The following is a 22,242-nucleotide window of genomic DNA, read 5'->3' as shown; positions in this document are numbered from 1 at the left end:
AATGTATATGTCTACAACATACCTCTCATAAATATGTGAGACCTATAACTATGAACCCCAACATACATGTAAAATCGATATTGCACAATTTTTTTTTTTTTTTTTTTTTTTTTTTTGGCCGAAGATATTGTACATATTTGTTACAGAAAGTATCACCTAGTTATTTTTATTGCAATACTGAACAGTAAACACTGACCATTACTCCTTGGCAGTTCCAATATTTCTCGCATGGGAAAAAAGGTGAACTGCCTGTTGTTTTAAGTTAAACATGGATGTAGTTAATTAGTCCCATTCATGAGCCATGACAAGTAAAAACTGTGTTGATTTCAACCTTAGCCCACTGGATCACCTCTTTTTTTTATTATTGGGTATGTTAAACCTAATTAGTAATTACTCAAGGATCACGTTTTGCTGAACTCAATCAGAAACTATCACCAAAGCAATTTGATGCAAAAACTGTGCCACAAATGGTAAAAGGGAAGTTTACAGGTCCATGCAAAAAGAAAGAGAAGGAATTCCCATTTTTTCAGCATTTCCTTTGGAGTCCAATGATTCCAATCAATGGCTAAAAAAATACATTATTCTTATACACATGTAACATCAACATACACAGCAAATTCTGCAATCTACATACAAAAAGAAAAGCAGTAACACATCAAAGTCGTCACTCATCACACTACAAAAACTCAACTTGGTTTCAGACACCAGTTTTGGGTTAGTACAGGGGCAGTTTGCACATGGTAGATGTATGTCATTCTTCTTCTGGCTCTTCCTCTTCTTGGAGAAGATTCTCTCTATTGTCATGGGCCCAAAAACCACGCACATCTATAAGCATGCTGGCGACAGTCCCACCCTGTTTGCAAGAAAGTAGATCTGACAATGTAATCCTTAGCTCGTCAGCTGGCTTGACCATATCCCAGATTTCATCCCTTACATCCTCAATACACAATTCATAGTTCCCACCCTCAATCCATTTATGGTGCACATCCCTGTTCAAATTTATATTAAGGATGTTAAATGGTAATCAAATGCCATACAACCAAGTGTCATAACTATTTCAATCGGTATAATATTCTGGGGCCTTATATCAGGATTCATGTCTCTGGCAATTTGAGACTTGCAGAACTCGCTCAAGTACTACAAGCAGGAAACTACAGAGGTTTTTCTGTTGGAAGTTTGTATCAGGAAACATCTCAGCTTTTAGATGCTCCCCTTCTTTTCTTCCTTTGAACTAAACTTCGCTCAATCACTCAATATTGAGGCAAAAGGATACATACAAGAGATCCTCAGGACCAAGAAAAGCACAAGATAAATCAGAGAACAAGATTTTTATTTTAATAGATTATCAAAAAAAAATTTGTTTTAATGTGTAAATATATTGGTAATTACTGCAAACCCGGTGGGTCTTGAACTCATGATTTCTCCTTTCACCTCGCTCTTACAAGGAGAGGTGTCAAATGAGTTGAGCTCATTGACAAATTATGGAAAAAGATTCTAACCCTTGAATAAAGTTAAAGCAGTAAGATGTTTACCTGAAGAGAGAATGAATATCAGCTGTTGTAAGATAACCCCTTCCTTGAAGATCAAGACACCGAAACAAATAAGTCAACCCTTCAGGAGTGTCTTTGTTTTCTAGGGCCAGTACAAAGTCCAGAAAGCTTTCAAAATCCATCTCCCTAGAATTTCCTCCGCTAGTTTTGCCACGGCGGACGTGCTCATCAAATACTATTCAAAGCACATCAATTGCAAAGATAAGTAAGAGGAACTAAAACAAAATGCACAACAACGTAAGTATATATCATCAATGCTATATAAAAAGGAAGGTAAAGTACAACAAAAAAGGTTTGACAAGCTTCAACTTTAATTTCTTAAAAAAGTGAATCCATCCTTAATCCACAGAAATATACAATTCCAAGTGAACATTATTGTGGTTTTAAAAACCTAGATGAGCCTACCAATACTTCGCAATAGACTCGTTTGGAAACCAAAGAAAAATCAAATGACTTCAATTTCATCGTACATCTACATGGTATTTGATCATATGGGCAGTTCATCTTTTGGCAAAAAATAACCAGAGATGAGGTGTATGGGGAATAAAATGGCTTTTATGGATATGGCAAGAATCAAGACAAATGTAAACCTACAAGGGATCTTTGGATATGTTTTGGCCCTTTATTGGGTTTTATGCAGATTCAACTTCTCAACAAATTTTCTAGTAAGACTTTTTTGGGGTGAGAGGTATCTGGACATTTTACATTAACCCTATTTAAATTGCAAGTTACTTTCAGCTTCTTATACATGTTTGGAAGTCTCAATACAAAACCATAGAGTAAGTTGCATTCTTCATAAATATCCTAGTTGTATCCAAAAGGGAGGAGAAAAAAAATGCTTAGAAGCCTTTGTATTTTTAATAGGTAAAAAGGGCTTAGAATCTATTGCTGGTTACTTATTCCACTATAAAGTAGCAAAATACAAGAGTCACTTTTTGAATCTATAATGAATATTTTAATAGAAGGCCATAATACAATGGTCAAGCTACCAAGCAACAACAAATGGAGGGCAATAGGCTGCAAATAATGCTATTGCCTATGAATAAGATAATTTAACAAGGAGGTAGCCATTTTGAGTAAACCAACTAGAGAAGGACAAAGAGATATCTTTTAAAAAGATAAGAAATTTTTTTTTTTTAAATGGAGAAACTGGTGTTGCTTCCTACCCCTTTCAATGAAAATTTCAGTCAGTGTCCCATCTGCATATTCTCGAAGCTCCTGCTTGCTCAATGTTCCATTCATATCTTTATCTAAAGCAAGAAACATGTCTGCACAAAGAATAAGGGTGCAGTTAGCCATGTGAATTCAATGACAGCAGTTTTTAGCACTTGTAACACATCATAACATATATTTTGAGATTAAGGAGAACAAGTAGAAAACCCTGTTTGAGACAGCATTTGCTTTCACCAAGGAGAACTAATATAATTTTTTAGTTACAAGTAAGGAGAACTAATATGATATATAGAACATGCCAATATAATAAAATTCAATAAGAGAAATTCACCAAGGCCCCCTTTCCCCCTTTTTTCTCTTTTCATCTCTCTCCAAAGAGCTCATTAATCAGGGCTTAAGAAAACATAAAAAGACCCCGCTGGACATCAATAACAATTATTGACCATTAGTCTTTGTATTGCCAATCAACACACTGTTATTCTAAATCATGCTTGAGAACATTCATGAAATAAAATCAAAATCAAAGTAAAGACCTTCATCTAAGGAAAAAAAACCCATCCAATCTGCACTTCCAGAACATACTGAACCAGCACAAACTCATCATATACAATTAAGATCTTTCACACAACAACTATAGATGTAGAAAATTGGAAACAGGAGCTAACATATATGGAACTTCAGCATGCAAAGTACCCACCACATATGCGTTGTGCAGATGTCAAGGAGAACCAGTTTTCAGCTTGTTCAGTGTCAGTGACTTCTTCCTCACTTTCCTAAAATTGGTAAAATTTAAGAAGATATAATCAGCTTCAGTTTCAAATCAATGTCTATGGGAACTAAACATGGTTCAGCACACTTCTAGCTCATGTATATACTTCTTCTCCTGACTCAAAAGAAAATTTTTTTTTTTGATAAGTAATAAAGATTCATTGATATTAAAAAGAGAGAGACACCCAAGTACACAGGGAGTATACAGGGGTGAACAAATCAAGAACGAACATTACAAAAATCAAGTAAATCCAAAATAGAAGAAAAAGGATGGTTCCTCCACACAGAGAACCAGTCCAATAAAGTTCTGAAAAATAGAAGCTTGAGGTCAGGCATGGAACCAGTCCAATAAATTTCTCAAAAGAAATTATTCCAGGCAAAAATTATGTTTATATAAATCAAATTGAAAGAATAATGAAAACATCAGTGGTCATCCCACAAAATAACTGATTCCCTCCATTTGTAAAAGCTATAATTGATCAAACAAAATTTGTTTCCAGGATATTCTTATAAATTAATAAGTGCAGCTCGCTTGCATTATATCATGTTGCAAAGCCGTAATAAAATTACTAATAAGATTTCTACAGATATCAATTTCCAATTTCTCACCAAAAATAGATAAGAAAATAAACATAAAAGACATGCATAATGTCTATGTAATAGAGATGGTTCAGTTATGAAACAAGAAGCTTAGGAAAAACAAAGTCTACCTGGTGCAGTTCCATCAGTTCCTGGAGACAGTTACTAAGCAGCACCTTTTTAATGCAGGCTTTACCTGTAAGAAACACTTAACAGTCATAGATTATTGACAAATAAAGGCCAAAAATATTATGAAACATTGCACTAGACGTAAAATTTGTCAAACAAGATTTATTATCGATGGTAATCTAACCAATTAAAACTGGTACAGTAATATTAACATATATCATTCAAACTTTCTCCATAGCTGCTCTAGACTCTGACCATCACAAAAATTCCATCATTACTGCATCTTCACACCACATCATATGCTGTCAAGGAAACAGATTGCAATTTTCCATACCCTTTTTATGTTAACACATCACTCCCATAATATTAAGATTATTTTCTCACGGCTACCGACGAACTCAAACATGAAACATGTCATTTTATGGGATTTAATATCAAGAAAATCAAGTTCATCCTTTTACCCATATATTCCACTTTGGTACCAAACTTTAAAATTAGAGATGTAATACGCTAGGCAAACTAATTAGTGCAGGGACAACTGAAGTGAATATAAAGGTCGTATAAGGGTAACCAAAATGTGCCCAAGGAGAATAAATCATTGCAATTAAAAGTTAAACACCAGTATTAGATGTCAAGCCTGGTGTGATGGCAAGTTCCTGTCACCTAAAGTGAACAAGTCGCAGGTTCAAGACCAGGAATCAACTTCTCCAAAAAAAAATTGGGGGCTAGACTGCCTACTGCCTAACAATCACCTCTCCTAGACCCCCACAAATTGAAAGTTTTGTGCACTAGGTATGACCCTTTTGTATTAGATGTCACCCAACATCAAAATTTCTAGGGATATTACTTGATTAATATATGACCATATAACATCAGCAATCATGTTCATCTTTTTACCCATAAAATCCATTATTGGTACTAAGCTAAATAATTAGATATGAAGTACCCCAGTCAAACTAATTCTCGCTGTTTGTAGTGTAGGGACAACTGAAGCGAATGTAAAGATTGTATGAGGTTAACCAAAATGTGCCCAAGTAAATACATAATTGCAGCTAACAATTATACACCAGTACTAGGTGTCCCAAAATGAAAATTTCTAGGGGCACTGCTTGTTTAATATATGACCATATAACATGAACTCTTTATTGTAACTAAAGGATAGGCCATAGCTAACCTCGTCTATGAGGATCACAAAAGAAGAAAAATTTGTGTGCAGCTATGCGGCAATACATTTGAATAAAAGCTGCAGGCATATCCCGTAGTTGTGCTAAATTAGGAATAAGGCCTCGTATATAGTTTTCCATTTCCTGAAAGAACCAGAAAATTATGGTTTATAAATAGAAGACAGTGAAAAATAAGCTGGCTTGGAAGTATAATCAACATATAGCAGAAGAAAGACCAGATATCTCATTTTAAATATTTAAAGGCCCAAAAATTGTGAAGAATTCATACATGAGGTTGTAGAAAACCATCAGAGTCCTCATCAAGCTCACTCATATCAATTCTGGCCTGTGTAAGCGAGACCTGAAGACAAAAAAATGGTGACATTGAGAGAGAGAGAGAGAGAGAGACTATTTGTAACAAATATACAGCCTGATGCAAGTTTCGACTCTGTAATTATAATGTCTAAGAAGTTGCCAAGTCTAATGCATGTTCAATAGTTCCAAGAAACAACAACACAGAATTAACAGATACGATCTGTTCATCAAATGTAAGTAGCACCACATAGATGGTATGTTATCACTACAAATTTTCATATATTTAAAGAAAAGAAAGAGTACGCAATCAGAATCCTCAAAAAGAAAAATAAGTGGCATAAATTTATTACAAAATCAACCACTTTTGATTACTTCACACACTGATAGTTCATCAATATATTCCTGTTAAACTGCAGATTACCACTTCTGAACATACTAAAGCAACTAATACAAGGACTTATACATAAAATTACTAGATTTCTTTGAAAAGCCCTATGGTGAAGACAAAAAAATCAATGTTGAAAATGTACACTTCCAGAAGCACAAATCTTAGGAAGATACACAAAATTATTGTTTTTATACAAATAAACGGTTGAATAATGTGAACATGAGCTGAAAAATAAATCCAAAAGAATGATTACTGTCAAGAAAATCGTCCACTGCAATATGTACAAGCAAATGCAGATTGTTGAAATATGACAGGAAGTACTGGTGTTTTATATTCAGCAAAAAGAAGTACAGGTACTTTATGATATGTGTTTAACCTTTCAAAAGATTTAAAATATAGTTAAGTATCCAAGGGCAATACCCACCGTACGCATCACATAAAGGTAGAAGGGCAGAATGGCAATTCTTCCTGACTCATCTTTCTCAAACTTCATAAAATTTGAAGGGCTAAAAAAGCGTCTGCATTTTGGGCCTATTTGCTCTGTACATACAGAGGCAATGTGGCAAAAATCTTCATAATTCATCTACAAAACAACAAATCAAGAGATGTATAAGCCTCAGTATAATACTAGAATACACAACTTGACAAGCTTTTCTTCCTTTCTTTTTTTTTGGCCTACAATTGTGTTGGCCTACAATTGTGTTTCATGCCACAATTGTAGGCCAAAAATAAATAAAATGAATGAGTGAATGCATAACCAGGTATTACACATATTGTAGCAGTATTAATGTAGAACAATCCTTAAGGAGAACCACAACTCGTTTAAATATTTACAGGAAAGCTGAATACTAAGGAAGTTGACAACAACAATTAACATAGTGAGAAGCAGATGGCTAGGTATACAGACCTTTTCTGCACCAGTAGCATCATCAATCACACAATTTTCTCGTAGGCAAACCCACATTGCATCTAGATCATCAGCATTTAGCAGAAGATCTGATTGTTTCTGCAGCAATGGCAAGCAATAAAGTTACCAAGAACATTACTAATTGCTTAGGCAGTAAAAACTAACAATCAGCAGACCAGGCAGGAAGATTCGCAACATACCTTTAAAAACCGATATTTTGCCAGCCTCTGGACCCTGTGACTGATGGATCCTTCTTCAGGTTTCTGAACCCAGAGGAAACACATAGAAGAAAAGAGAAATGAAAGAAAATGAGCATACAACAAAAGGGAAAAAAGAAAAAAAAAAAAAATCCACAAAACAGAATGCCAAAAATTCAATTTGTCATCCGTTGAATTTTGCATATAAGTAAAATAAATGAAAACCAGAAAAAAAGAAATTTAATTGCCTTTCAATGAACATAGGCACCAAGAAATGCAGTAATAAAGCAACTCCCCTCGTATTAATCCCCATCATATCTTAATATATAATCTTTTAAAGTAAGGACAAGCTACAAATCTAGCACATGCCTTCTTATAGAAACTCGGGATTGTGCCAGCATCAGCACTTTTTTGTTGCTTCTCTTTAAATATATCAAGCAAGATTCTCTTTGTTTCAAGCTCTACAAAGGGAAAAAAATATACTAAGTCAAATTGTAAAGTCCAAAAGAAATACACTTGATATCAAGAAACATAAAATTTGGTCTCTATGTACATAAGCATGCATGAAGCCATGAACACATATATAAGCAACTCATATTCATATATCAACATATCACGAGTATCCTACAAATAAGATGAAATTCTCATGTGTGCAACAAAGGGCTAGAAGGAATACATGCTGAAAACATCCAAGGCAGGCTTGCCTAGCCCCATAATAAAAGGTGGAGGGTAATGCCATGGGCTCAAAACCCACTAGGTGTATATGTAAACTTACCAATTAAAAAAGAATTTACAGGGCAGGCTACAAGGATAAAACCTCTACATATCAAAGAAGGAATTCACCAAGTTTACTTGAATCCAACAAATGCATATTACAAAGGTACAGTTCATTAACCCTTAGTGTTTGTTTGGGAACAACTTATTTAGCTGAAACTAAAAGCTTTTTACTGAAAGTACTATAAATAAAGCTAAAAGATAGCTGAAATAGTACAGTGGAACCCATGAATAATAGCAAAAATAAGTTGAATAGTAAAAAGAGCTAGCTTTTTAAGCCAATGCCAAACGCACACTTAGTCTGGTTGTAGGGTGGAAAGAAGGATAACGTATTATGTATATTGACATTAGGAAGGAAGAAATGATAAGGAATGTAGAAGATATTGATAAAAAAGCACTTTGTGTTCACAATGATGAACACACTGTACTTGAAACAATTACAAGAAAATCAATAAGAAACTCTAACAGATATTGTTCAAATTTAAAAGAGACGTATAGAAATTCATTAAACTAGTATTTTCTCCCTTCAAATTCCCCCAATTTGAAGGAACTAAAAGGAAGGGCTCTGAAACGGTATGCTAACCCTCTAAATCCCAATCCTCTCAACTCCACCCCCCCCCCCCCCCCTTTACCACAAAAAAGGGAAAAAACAAAATCCAATGTACAAGTGAATTCTAGGAAGGGCTTCACTGAGCCAAGTACATGAAAATTCATCCCTGCAACACTTCATTACACTTGTTAATTTTCTGACTTCCTCAACCACCATCAATCCAAAAGCGTTAAGTAAAAACTAAATTTCCGACTTTAAAACCCCTTTCTCTTTTCTTATCATTCTGCATTTTAATTTTTTAAGTCAAAAAAAAATGCCCAACTTATCCGAGCGAAAAGGTTGTCTTAGAGTTTAGACTCAGTCAAGTGTCGGTATCCATTTCCTCAAAATCTTAACCATTCCTCTCCTACTCCTCCTCCATTTTCTCACCAAACAAACAGAGCCCCAACTTAACTTAAGATCCCCCTAAACAACTGCCTAATCACCCCAAACCTAATCAAACTGCTAATTAAACACACTCTTCTAACTTCAAAACTAAAACAATCAAACAAACTGTATGTATGTGTGTATAAAAATGCAGATCAAAGTATTAAACACAATTTATAGCAATTCAAACACATTCACATAAATAAACACTTTAACACTCGTAAAAGCTAAACCTAAAAACAGAAAAAAGGAATTTTCAACAAATTTTTAACTAAGAAATGAAAAATGTGTGTGTGTGTGTGTGTGTGTGTGAGAGAGAGAGAGAGAGAGCGCGGACCCATTAGGGCTTCGGATCCGAGTCCGGCACCGGATCCAATGAACCGGCGGAGATTTCGGACCCAAAGCATGGACGAAGCCGGCGGGATCTTGCGCTGCGAAGCCTCGTGGCTTTCGCCATCAATGGACCCACTGTACATTGTCTGAGTCACAACCCGAGTCGACTTGGTCGAGCTCAGCGTTCCTCCGAGAAAATGAACTACCAGTAATATAACCCTAGAACCAGGGGCATTACTGGGAAGAAGAGTCCAAAAAACGAAAACGGTCAAATCCCCTCCGATCTGTGATCCCTTTTACAGATTAACAAACAGAGTAGTATTACTACTATTACAAATCAGAGGTTTGCGTAAATTACATGGAGCTCCTTTTATTTTTGTTTAATATCAAAATTGCCCCCTTGAGAGTTTTAGAATTACAATTTTGGCCCGGGTATTGCGAAGATTATTTTTGGGTAACCCTTAAGTTCCCTTCCAGTATTTATGAGGATCTCTCTCTTTCATCGGAGTTCCTTCTTTCATAAAGAACAAAAATAATTAGACAGTTCACCCAAAAATAATAATTATTAGACAAGCCACGTGTACATTTTCTCTTTTTCACATAGGTTGTGTTTGTTTCAGGTGAAAAACATATACGGAAAATATTTTACACTCGATGGAGTGTTTGGATGAACCAAAAAACATAGTCAAATTGAAATCAAATTTCAATTAACAAGTAAAATAGAGTTGGTTTTGGTGTAAAATGAATTACACTTTGATTTTCCAGCATATCATTTTTAGCCCAAGTTCACACCCATATTCTTTGTACACCTGAACAAGAGAGAGAGAGAGCTAGAACCTAGGTCAAATCGTTGTCGTTGCCCTCTAGATCGTCTCCTTCGCTTCTTGATCTCGTCTCCATTGCTTCTAGATCAAACCACCTATGAACTATCTTGACGTCTCTACCTAAAAATCATCATTGGTGTCTTTAGATCTCGTCTCCGCCACCTCAAGATCGAACCACCAACCCACCCATGACCGATCTCTCTCTTTCTCTCAATCTCTCACTCTCTCTTCTTCCCTCTCTCAGTTTGACCGAGTTTGAGAGTTTAATAAACGGTTTTGTTTTGATGTTTGTTTCTTTAGGTTTATATATTGATACATTCTATTATAAAATTTGTTTGGAAGCTAAGAAAATGCTAGAAACTAGTAGAAAAAAGAGCATTTTTTAGGAACACAATCAAACACATGAAAAAAAATTTCTAAATAAATTTTTGGAATGCAACCAAACACCTTAAAATACTTTTCCTTTCCCAAAAATATTTTCACCTGAAAATATTTTATGTTGAGCCAAACCTAGCCTTAGGCTGTGTTTGGTTTAACGAATAATGATTTTCGAAAATATTTTTCCCATTTGCAAATATTTGGGGAGACGAAAAATATTGGTTAACAAAAAATTATTTTCCGATTGATCATAAAATAAATGCACTTATGGTGAAAAATGGTTTACGCTTTCATTTTCTGTAATCATTTTTCACCTTACCCAAAACTTATCAACCGAACTTCCACCCCACTTCCACTATCCGCCACCCAGCCACCACACTCACTAAGGTCATCAGTCTTTGATGGCTATCAACTATCGCATTGCCCGGTTCTAGATCATGCTTTTTTATCTAAATTTTTCATTATGTACCTAGGAGATAAGAAATGTGAAAAGGTAGTAGAAAATATGTTTTCATAGCATTTTTAGGAACGCAACCAAATACTATAAAATATTTTCCAAAGTATATTCAAGAATGCAACCAAATACTTGAAAATAATTTATCTTTCTAGATAAAAATCTTTTATGCTCAAAAAATATTTTCTTTCGAACCAAACATATTCACATGATTTTTTTTTTTTTGAGAAACCACATGAAATTATTAGGTATTCCTAAAGTATAGTGATGTGGGGCCCCCTTTTCTTGCTTTCATGGTTTATTCCACTAATTAAATTCAATGTGAGAAGATGAAGCACCACATCATGTACCTAATAGGTTTCCCTTATCCACCTTCAACCCAAATAACTAATCCAACTCATGATATTAATAGTTTAAAAATATATCTATTATTAAATTTGTTATTTTGATTTATTTTAGATTTTGCCATTCGGTTTAAATTTGTTACTTTAAAATATTTTAGATTTTGAGATTTAATTTTGATGATATTGAAATATCAAAGCCAATTGTATAAATTGTAATCATTTGTTAAATGGCGACCTTAAATATTTGAACAAAAATCATTTTTTTATTAAGCCCGACAATATAGCTCCAACATAATGACCCAATCCAATCTTCAAATGGATCTCTTCCATCTCAAACCAATAAGATTGGGTTAAGTTTTTATATATATAATTCAATAGTTGGAGGTGGGGATTTGTAAAATTGAATTATGTTGGAAAATAGATTTATACAAACACAGCACAACTATAAACCTAGCTACTCTCCTAGTTTGAGATCAAAATATAGTATCTTTAATCGTACATAATAAACCCTTTAACATTTTCCTTTTACTCTTTGAACTTGATAAAAAGAAAATGAGATGGCTAAATTAAATGCTACTCTTTCTTTCTTTTCTTTTCTTTTTTTTTTTTTTTTAGTAATTAAATGCTGCTAAATGTTAGAGTAAGGTCTAATCGTACATTATTATCTAAAAGTCATTAAAGAGACTTTTCCAAGAGGACCATGTTGTTGTTCACACTAGACAACCTTTATTTCTTTGTTACACAATGTGTGCAGCTGGCCCCTCCAAATGGAATGTCTGCTCAAATAACTAGAAAACCTCTCCCAAGACCCACATACTAGGTAATCAAAAAGTCTTTTCTAATTCATGGCTATCTTTCTTTCTTTCTTTCTTTCCTTTTTTGATTTTTCCCCTTCTTATTGATGGTGTATGAATAGCAGTTAAAGCCTAGTAATGATGTGATAGAAATATAGGAAGTAGCAATCAAAAATATGTACTAGATAAAGATAAAGATACGCATCAAACCAAGAGCCAATCTGGATTATACTAATGTGCAATTAAGTACAGGCCAGCATATGGTAATTAAGATGTTATTGCAGGTTTAATTGTCATTATATACTCAGAAGTGTGCTACATAAGCTGGAATGTTGTACAGACCAAAAGAAAAAATATATACAAAGAGGAAAGAAAAAATGAAGAATGTCGTTGCGGATCAGTCTGAGAGTTCTGGGGAGAAGGGAAAGCAGTAAAAACTTATCTGATTCTGTCATTAAGCAGTGGGACGACTCGTCAGTAATAACACAGTATATATATAAAGGTAAGTGCTACTGTTCTTCTTCTTCTTTTTTCTTTTTTTATTTTTTTTGTGGAAGACAAACAAAAATTTATAGAAAGAAAGGGAAAGATTTGAGGTAACTGGAAAGTTAATAGCCTACTTGTATATATATTTGTACGTCTTCATGCTCATGTAGTGGATTATGATTGGATTGGATCATTGGATTGATAATTTACAAGACCAGTGAATAGTGCCTATATATAGTGTAGTGGAATGCTAAAAGATATTCCATATTGTCATATTCTAGCATTCTAATAGTAAAAGGAGGAGAAATAACAACAATAATAGAGTTGTGTAGCCTAGAGATTTGCTGCAGGATTGCAGAAAAACAATATTCTTTTTCCTGTCTTGATGCAATATTCCATCTTATGTATCATCCCTCTCACAACATGTAAACCCCCAAAAGCGCGTAGTGAAACTCACAAGTTGTGAGCGGAAATATTCATATATCATACTTTGGATACCTTCATAGGGTATTGGTGTGTAAAACCCTTTTTGACATTTTCTTTTGTTAAACCCCATGAAACGGCATATTTTTCTTGTTCTTCTTTTTCTTATGGTCTGAAAAGGACTTTCATGTGAAGGAAACTTGTTGACAAATTTTGGATGCGAATAATTTCAATAGTTGGTTTTATATATGCCATAAGAAGCGGGATTCATCATGCAGATTTTCAACACAACAGATTTTCAACACAATTTCGTTATCAAGACTTTTACATAGCAATTATCATAAGCCAATGTAGCATCACGCTAGGCTGATGTAAGAGGAAACTATTTAGGAGTTAGAAGACTAAGAATGAAGTCCAAAAATCTTATGCTGAAGAACATGGTTTTGGTCTGAATACAACGGTCAAAAGTAAGTTGGAAATCTACCCCAGTTTAACTGTCCCCCCCCCCCCCAAAAAAAAAAACACTTTAATGGTCCCCCCATACACACAATCTAATTATTATGCCATGCATACATACATATATACTAGATAGATGCCACTGTTCTGATTGAGACATTTTAACTTTTTAACTCTTCATATAAACCATTGTACCTAGCAAGTAGCAATACTTGAGGTGTGGGAAACCATAAATTTGTTAGTTTTTGTAGCTGTTGCACAGTAAGTTCCTCCGGTGAAGAAAACCAAAAAGCTCATACCATGAAAGAGAACAATGGAGTTCAGAAAGCAATCTCTCTGTTTAGTCATGCCAAGCACAAACAACCCCACTTGTTGCCAGAGTCTCAGACAACAGATCCAAACAACAATCCTGCTTGAGAAATCTACCTTTCCATCTCTATCTCCTTCTCTCTTGAGAAATGAGAATCTCATTTTCCACCAATCCCCTTCTTCTTTAAAGTCCAAGCCAAAACATGTACAACAAACTCAAGTAAACAAACAAAATAAAATAAATGAGAAAGACACAGAAAGAGAGCCTTACAGCTCAAAAACCATCCCCACCTCTTTTTTCACAGCTCAACTAGTTTCATGAAATGCAAATATATACAATACCAGGCAAAAAAGAGAGAAAATATCAGATTCCTATTCTACCAAAAGAGATTACATTCGTTTATAAGCGATAAAAACCAAGAACATATAGCCATGGAAACTGAGCACCAGTTAAACTTGCTATGTTTAATGTGTTGCTGGCTCAGCTCAGCTGTCAATGACCCCATCTGACGAAGAGTCCCATCTCTCTAGACTATAATACGAGCCTCTTCCCTTCTTTCCAGATCAGATGACAAAAAAGAGGCAAAAAGGAAGATAGAGTGAATACAGGGAAGAGACTTGAAATTGATAGGCTGATAACAACCTTTTCTTTTGATCCCCATCAATAATTATGTCTTCCAGTGCCAGTCCAATCAAAGTCGCCTTTATCCCTGTCCACACTCACGTAGTAAAAACAAAAAAAAAATTACAGTTGGTGACAACAGCTCACATGGGCATTGGTTTTTTTATTTCTTTTTTCAGTGTAGAGATACCACATGGGCATTGATTCGAGTCTAGGAATCAACTTTAAAAAAAAAATTAATAAATAAATATTAGGAGGTAAGTCTACCTACCAATTAAATCTTCCTGTAAAAGTGAGTTTTGTGCACTAAATACAGTCTTTTTTAGCGTAGAAATGCTGAACAGCTTAAGAATCTTTGAATGTATTATATAGAGATACATGAATGTAAGCAGAGGGACAGAAGTTCTTGCTGTGCATCAAATGCTCTGTATGTACCAAATTTTGAAAGTGAATCATTAAGAAGTTTTTCTATCAGGAAGCAATGCCATAAATAAACCAGCATGAAGTGTACCAGAAGCGAAGGATAGGATAATAACTTCTATTTTGATGTTTTCTACTACTTCCAAAAACCACCCAAACCCATCCCCACAAAAGCAAATAGAAGGAAGGGCCTGTTTTGCAAGGACAGCATGTTGTTCATCATGGGGTTCTCAAGTGTCATTTTTTATGAGATGCTGAATAATGGACAGTGAAGTGGGGTACTCTGAGCAGCAAATGAGTTGTCTTCTGATCCCTACCTTATATTTTATCAGCATTGATCCTTACCAAATAACTATTTCCCAGGTGGACACTTAAGATCAGCCAATTAGCATACATGAGCATCTGTCGGTACGAAAAAACACCTGAAAGTGCTCAAATGCCATTGTAAACAAGAGGAAGGTATCTGGAATTTCCATTACTTGTATCAAAGCTCTAATCTTAGATTCTTTCTATAGAGTTGCCACATATATGGGTTTTAAATCAACCTTTGGCCTTTCTTCTTTCTTTCTTTTTTTGTTGGACGAGTATAATAAATTTCAGCTTGTTCACATATTGATTACAGCCCTGCATCACAGTTTCAATGTTCAAGATTTTTTGTGAGAGACACAAAGGCCTTTCGACATGTCAAAGTCAAATGCAGCTATAGTTGGAGGTGCTGTAGGGATGCTTGCATTTTTGGCAATAGTCATTGTGCTTGTGTGGTTCTGCAAGACGCAGTGTAAAAACCTTTCAAACAAGAATTCAGAAACAGGTTCTTCGGATCCATCTGCACTAGGTAAGATTTCATAGGCACTAACAATGGTGAGTTTCAAATAGCTATTTTCTTGGCACATTGTATTGTGTTGGTTACATCCACTAATGCCCTCTCAAATCACAGTGGAGTGGAATAGGGAAGGGGGACCAAGTTCAGCAGCAGCTCCATCTGGACCACACGGAGACAAGTTCACAATTATGGAATTAGAGCAAGCCACCAAGCAATTCAGTGAGAGCAATCTCATCGGTTTTGGAAGTTTTGGTCCTGTTTATAAAGGTTTGCTCCGTGATGGGACTCTTGTAGCTATCAAAAGGCGTCCAGGTTCTCCTCAACAAGATTTTGTTGCACAGGTATTACTAGGTTCCAATCTTTCATTGATGTCCATGTTGCATTCTGCAGTATAATGTATAAGTTCTTCTGTCTCTCCAACCCCCTTTGTTCCAAAATCCACTTTAGAACGGTCAAATTACCGATTGTCCCAAAAGTTTAAACTGCTAAGAAATTGTGAATTTAATAACTTAACCATAATTTTAACACTCCCTCTCACATGTGAACCTAAACTCCCCCTTAATAAGTGTGGACTCAACATGAGAATTTTTAACATTTTAAATAAGAGGTAAAGTAAAGATAATGGGATAATCGGTAATTTAATCAAAGTAGGGGATCCTAAATTTGATCCATGCCTCCTCCACTCTACCTTCCATTTAAAATCTTACATACTCGGTCTCACCTATTAAAAGAGAGTTTGAGACCACATATGAGGAGTGATAGAATTATTGTGGTTAAATGATTAAATTCATCATCTCCTAATAGCTTAAGTTTTTCGGAGAATTTGTAATTTAACAATAACATGTTAAACCAACAACCCATATTAACTGAATGTACAATCTGTTACATACTTACATGTAGATATTTTGTCAAGTGGATGAACTTTCAAGACTTTTCTTTGCTCACTTTAACAAAAAGGAATATTGTATGACTATAATGGAGATGATTAGAACAATTATAGCTTGTCTTGTATATGTCAACATAACATTTCTATCAAATTTGAATAAAAAGTAACTGTTTATGTGGCAAGCAGGTCAGTTATTTGTCAGAGGTTCGGCATCGCAATTTAGTTACTCTTCTTGGTTACTGCCTGGAAAGTGGATCTCAAATGCTAGTTTTTGAATATGTAACAAATGGAAGCATGTGCAATCACCTATATGGTATGACTTGTTTAGTATAACTGATTTGGAATGATCATGCATGGGATACATATCTTATATTATATTGATCATCTGGCAGATACTGGAATAGAGTCATCAACTAAAATAGAGTTCAAGCAAAGGATATCCATAGCTTTAGGGGCTGCTAAAGGTAGTTCTAATGGAATTTACTGAAGGTGTACCAGACCTAATGAGAATTGACAGATACTTGAATTAAGAACTGGTTTTTTAACTAATGCAGGTTTGTGCCACTTACATGGCCTAAGACCTCCCTTGGTGCACAATAACTTCAAAACAGCAAATGTCTTGGTTGATTCAAACTACGTTGCCAAGGTTTCAGATGCAGGGGTGTCAAAACTACTTGAAATGATTGAAGAAGCAGGTCCATCTCACATGTCCAGTGCCAATGTTTTCCGAGATCCAGAGTAAATCAATTTCTTTTGATTGCATTTCATTTTGGTGTTGATTTTTTTTTTTTTTTTGATGAAATGGAGTTGAATAGATGTATATAGTATAGTATTCATCATGTGTGCCAATATTTAGGGCAGGAGTATCAGGGACCATCTCCGTAACGAGCGATGTGTACAGCTTTGGGGTATTTCTTTTGGAGCTTGTGACTGGACAAGAGGCTTTGCATATTGACTCATTGGGATCTAATGAAAGTTTTTTCCAATGGGTATGTAACATTACTTTCTTGAAAGTTCATCCTGTTAGAACTATCCAAAAAATTACGATTTGAGTTAGATTTGAACCATTAGTACATGGTTTTTATTGCATTTTTTATTTTCCTTTTAACTTGTGAAGGTGGAATCACGATTGAGTTTAAATGATTTTGTGGACCGTCGACTAGCTGGAGGCTTCACCACTGAGGGAATGAGAGATTTGATCAGGCTGACACTAAATTGCATGAGCTTTCCAGGAAAAAGGAGACCAAAAATGGAAATGATTGTGCACGAGCTTGAAAGGATACAAGAGAAAGAAATGGCAATGACCACAGTCATGGGTGAGGGTACTTCAACAATTACTTTAGGGAGCGATCTATTTACATCATAATGATGAGAGGAAAAAAGTTTGTTGGTGTTTCTTATGTTTGAGCTAAGCTTAAGCTAATAATACCACAAACAAACAACAAGCTGTTTATAAATTATTCTGGGAGGCACAAAGTTAGTTTAAACTGCTGCAATTAAAATGATAAGTGTAAGTATGATTTATGAAGTTAATGAATGCAAAAGTTTCATTTAGAAGGTTATCTTTGATAATTTTAGAATTCTCAGACCTGCTTTACCAATGATATAATACACATTGCATTTCTGTGCAATTTCTCTAAAAAAAAAAAGCATATATTAAGGAGAGAGGCAAAAATGTCACCATTTCACAAGAGCACCTTTTCTATTGAAAGATCATCATTGATTATCAATACAAAAAGAATTATATAAGAAGATTGTTTCACCATTTTAGGACCCAAAAGAGATCAAGTAGACAATCCAAGGCACCCAAAATGCCTAAATATCACATATAGCAATGAGAAAAGCTTGCATAATCTACAGAAAACTGTTATATCCAGAAACTCAGGAAAAGAAGGAAAAACCATATTTACTCCATATGTGTATCAAAAGTATTCTTGAGACATCTTCCAGTCTCTAGCTTAACATTCTTTGCTAAGTCTTAATTGGTCTGTGATGTGTCAATCATGACCTTGCCTTAAGAATTTCTTGAAAAGTATGTGTGTTCTATGGTTCCATAAGGTCCTGGCAGCTATATATCTAGTACAGTCTCAGATAAGTGCTCCAGCTGCCGCTGGAAAAAAGCAACAAGCCAACAGATATACGATATGCAGACTACAAGACAACAATGTGCAGTCAATTAAGAAAGAAACTAATTAACATACAAGCAAAAAAATAAAAATAAAATAAAAATTTGAAAACCAGCTTCACTGTTTAAAATAATAAAATTTTAGTTTTTTGAGGTATCTAAAACTACCATATGTATATATGTCCTATTTCAGTTGAATCACAAATTACATGAGTGCGACTCTTTATCAGATTCAACAGAGCACATGCTTATTGTAGATGAGAAATTTGCCATAATTTTTTACATAATTAAAATTATCTCATACCCTATAACTCAGGACATCCCCCACCTCAAGCTCATTGTGCGAAAACATTAGATGACCCTAAAAAGGATGGTAATTTCCTTCAGTGTCAAATGTAAGCCAAACTACCTACAATATTACAGAGTTTGAGAATACAATAGATGATGCATACTATACATAGCCATTCCTCTCTCATTATCCCGAAAATGACATTGAAGTACATGAATAGGAACAGAAACTGTAAAGAAGGTGATTGTGACAAACGTCTTAACCCCAGCATTCTGGGACAAGCTCAGGAAACATGTATGCAAATCTACTATTGATGATGGTGTTGGAATGACACAACGTGTGACAATTATGAACTTGATGGGCAACTTAATTATCAGATACCACTTGTGCAGAAAAGCTTACAAGAAATGTACATTTTTAGAAAAACTAAGAAGGGGGTCATTGTGATAAGACAAAATTATTCTCAAAAGGTTTGCAGCAAATCATTGTTTAAAAAGAAAAAGGGGAGGAGTGTAGAAATTAATGACTTGGTTTCTAAACATTGTGCTGCAGCCACCATGTCTCGTGCTTAATTATGAGAATCCCAATTGTGGGTAATCACCATGATATGAAGTGAACATCATTGTATCAACCATCATCATTGCTAAACTTTTACTCCCCCCCCTCCAAAAACAAAAAAAAAAATCATCTGTCCCACTGGGACTTTCATTTTATACTTCACCAACTACAATATGTCATGTGTATCATTTTTTTTACCCTGTTTTATACTTTGGTTACTTTATAAGGGAAAAAATAGGACATGTGGTAGGCTGTGATTGATGGAGTATAGAGTGAAGGACCCACATTGGGATAGAAGATTTTTATTCCCCCATTTCAATTGATAAGTTTCACATGTACCCAATGGTCCACCAATTATGCTAAATTTTCAGTCTTTCCGTTCCTCATTTCAATGTCTCCTCTCTCCAACAACTAACTGTGATATTTCTGCCAACTTTAATGCCTTTGCCATAAAATCAATAGTACTTCTCTATATGTGTATCCTAGTAAGTGAACTCATCTCATATGACAGAATAAAATTATGACTGTTCCAGATCGATATCATATGGGAACAAATATAAGACGTGCCAGTGGTGCCACCCAGCTGCTTTTAACCACAAGATTCCCTAGGGGTCCCTCTTTGTCCTATTAAGATCCAAAATGATACGGGTTAAAGGTCCACTAAGATTTTAGATTACCCTACAAAAATATGTTTTCTTCAAAAATCATTTCAAACAACGGTAATTTATAATTGAGTGGTTCTAGGATCACAAACTACTCCATAACTTTTTGCCACCACTCTAACGTTGTAAACTATGAATGATTTATCTATCACTTATAAATAGACCCACCATTTTTCTTTACAACTCACTATTTACCGCATCATAATTATGGCAATGAAATTGCAAAATAGTTTATGTTACCAATTTTTTTTTCTTTATAATTTCTAAACAATCCACTCCCACAAAGACCATAAAGATGATAACAAGAGAGAAAAATAGTAGTGCAACAGAGAACAGATAGTTACGCATATGCTTTCTACAACAAGAAAGAATATTAAAGCTCATTTGCTTTTACATTTACACTTGCTGAGCTAAACAGTGAAAGCATCTTCTAAAAAAAAAAAAAGAGGAATGAAGCTATCAACTATTAAATTCACCATGTCAGGCAACAAAAAAAGACATAAAAAAGGAGTTCAACTTAAGTGCAGATTGTTAAGGTTTTGAGTGTTATACCTGAAGAAACATTTACAGTGTATGAAAGAGATGCAAAGCCTAGTACAGCAGTGTAGCACATTTGCACATGGGCGGCACCTTATTAATACAGAAGATCTCAAGAGACAAAAATAGTACCGAGGAAAGAAAAATCCCACCGAAGATTTCACTTGTACGGCCTGTCGGTTTGTTTCCTATGTTTTGTTTTTGTGCTGGCACCACTTCTTGTGGTTTCCCATTTATAAACTCGATCCTTCCCAAATTTTTGTTTTTTGTTTTTGTTTTTTTTTTTTTTAATTCCCTATAAAAAAAAAATTTAATGGAAAAAATGACTATAGTGTTAAAAAAATATAAAAAAGTTAGAGCATTTGTGATTGTATATTAGCAAAACAGCAATTTTACCAACAAAGAATCAAAAATTTATGCGTAATTAGGGAAGTTAAAGCTAAATTTTTTTATAAATCATAATAAAATACAATACTTTATTAACATTCTCTCCCATCTTTCAATTAGAATATCCAAATTCTCATATCTCCTTTATTATTTTAACAAGTTGTTTATATTATTTTAAATAAAACGTTAAAAAAATAAAACATTTGATATTAAATGTATTGTAAAGTGAAGTGATAAAAGAAATAAATATTTTTTAGGTGTTAAAAACTAAATTTTTTAGCACTATTGTTATGAATGTTCTTAGATATATAATTCTTTGACCTTTATTTTAAAATTGCACCTTATAATATTTCAAAAAAAATCTAAATTCTTCCCATAAAAAAAAAAAAAAGAGTATATATTCTCATTTAATGAATTGAAAATACTGACATAATAAATTAAATTAAATAAATTTATTGAAATGGAGATTAGTTTAATAACGCAGTTTGAATTCTATATGTCATGTTAGTATTTTTAATCCATCACATGACTAGCACTAATTATAAGGATCATTTTGAAATGTATATGAATTAAAATGAAACATTTTAAATAAAAATAATGATGGGTTTGAAAAAAAAAAACTGCTAATTAAATATAGTACAATAAAACAAAATAATTAAATTCAAATCACTTTCTTTTTCTTTTTCTTTTTTGGCATGATATGCAAGTTTTATTCAATCAAACGAGCTTTATGAGCTAAAATAGAGTAATACTAGGGACACCATTGACACATCCTTATCAATCACAATTCGCTATATGGCAAGTTGTGACATAAAGTTGTGTCAAAAGTGGTATCCCTAGCATTATTCGCTAAAATATATTTTTTTTGTGGGGGTGGGGTCCAAAATAATGGTATTGTAAATCCAAACTTCCAAAAAAAACTATCTACCTAATTGGATAAATAAATGCTAGCCACTTGTACAACTAGGGGAAAATGGCTAAATAGCCTTAATTTTTAAACTATGTAGTCAAATGACCCTCTTTTCAAACTATTTAGTAAAATACCACTCTTTTTAACAATGACAAGTTTTATGCATAATTTTAAGTGGAACTCGACATTTCTACACAATTAAAAAATAAAAAAATTAGGTGGCAAAATGCGTATAAGACTAGACATTGCTAATGTCAAGTTTTGCTTGGAACTCGACATCAAAAATGTTAAGTTCCAAAATAG

At 34.2% G+C, this 22,242-nt stretch overlaps 2 protein-coding genes, 1 long non-coding RNA gene and 1 other non-coding gene across 9 annotated transcripts; 1 reads left to right on the top strand and 3 right to left on the bottom strand.

The window, feature by feature from the left end:
- Positions 1 to 498: 498 nt before the first annotated feature.
- LOC126689121 (probable serine/threonine-protein phosphatase 2A regulatory subunit B'' subunit TON2) lies at positions 499 to 9,576 on the bottom strand. Of its 2 annotated transcripts, none has more exons than XM_050384173.1 (12): positions 9,257 to 9,576; positions 7,539 to 7,630; positions 7,173 to 7,235; positions 6,973 to 7,071; positions 6,490 to 6,648; positions 5,652 to 5,723; positions 5,374 to 5,506; positions 4,202 to 4,278; positions 3,421 to 3,496; positions 2,717 to 2,818; positions 1,533 to 1,725; positions 499 to 989 (listed from the first exon to the last, which is right to left on the bottom strand). In XM_050384173.1, exons 1-12 carry the CDS (start codon positions 9,393 to 9,395, stop codon positions 752 to 754), a joined length of 1,443 nt encoding a protein of 480 aa, XP_050240130.1. In that variant the 5' UTR covers positions 9,396 to 9,576; the 3' UTR covers positions 499 to 751. The 2 variants fall into 2 exon arrangements, with proteins under 2 accessions (XP_050240130.1, XP_050240131.1); XM_050384174.1 differs by having other exon boundaries at positions 4,202 to 4,266; positions 9,257 to 9,573.
- LOC126690636 (small nucleolar RNA snoR104) lies at positions 1,095 to 1,213 on the bottom strand. The gene has a single exon (XR_007644683.1). It is a non-coding gene; the product is annotated as a small nucleolar RNA snoR104 (small nucleolar RNA).
- Positions 9,577 to 12,357: 2,781 nt separating the features above from the next.
- Positions 12,358 to 18,033, top strand: LOC126689119 (proline-rich receptor-like protein kinase PERK3). 4 transcript variants are annotated; one of them, XM_050384170.1, is made up of 9 exons: positions 12,358 to 12,548; positions 14,818 to 15,221; positions 15,385 to 15,597; positions 15,700 to 15,926; positions 16,658 to 16,784; positions 16,864 to 16,935; positions 17,026 to 17,209; positions 17,328 to 17,460; positions 17,589 to 18,033. In XM_050384170.1, the coding sequence occupies exons 3-9, from the start codon at positions 15,444 to 15,446 to the stop codon at positions 17,835 to 17,837; spliced, it is 1,146 nt and encodes a 381-aa protein (XP_050240127.1). In that variant the 5' UTR covers positions 12,358 to 12,548; positions 14,818 to 15,221; positions 15,385 to 15,443; the 3' UTR covers positions 17,838 to 18,033. The 4 variants fall into 4 exon arrangements, with proteins under 4 accessions (XP_050240127.1, XP_050240128.1, XP_050240129.1 ...); XM_050384171.1 differs by having other exon boundaries at positions 12,367 to 12,548; positions 15,126 to 15,221; XM_050384172.1 differs by lacking the exon at positions 12,358 to 12,548 and having other exon boundaries at positions 14,647 to 15,221; positions 15,398 to 15,597.
- A 229-nt stretch (positions 18,034 to 18,262) lies between these two features.
- Positions 18,263 to 20,816, bottom strand: LOC126689120 (uncharacterized). Of its 2 annotated transcripts, XR_007644427.1 has the most exons (3): positions 20,658 to 20,816; positions 18,901 to 18,957; positions 18,263 to 18,622 (listed from the first exon to the last, which is right to left on the bottom strand). It is a non-coding gene; the product is annotated as an uncharacterized LOC126689120 (long non-coding RNA). The 2 variants fall into 2 exon arrangements; XR_007644426.1 differs by lacking the exon at positions 18,901 to 18,957.
- Between the last annotated feature and the right edge of the window lie 1,426 nt (positions 20,817 to 22,242).

This window comes from Quercus robur, chromosome 6 (genome assembly GCF_932294415.1).
Source record: "Quercus robur chromosome 6, dhQueRobu3.1, whole genome shotgun sequence".
In the NCBI taxonomy this organism is placed as follows: Eukaryota; Viridiplantae; Streptophyta; class Magnoliopsida; order Fagales; family Fagaceae; genus Quercus; species Quercus robur.
The sequence above is the reverse complement of the archived record's forward strand: the minus strand, read 5'-3'. Positions and strand labels throughout refer to the sequence as shown.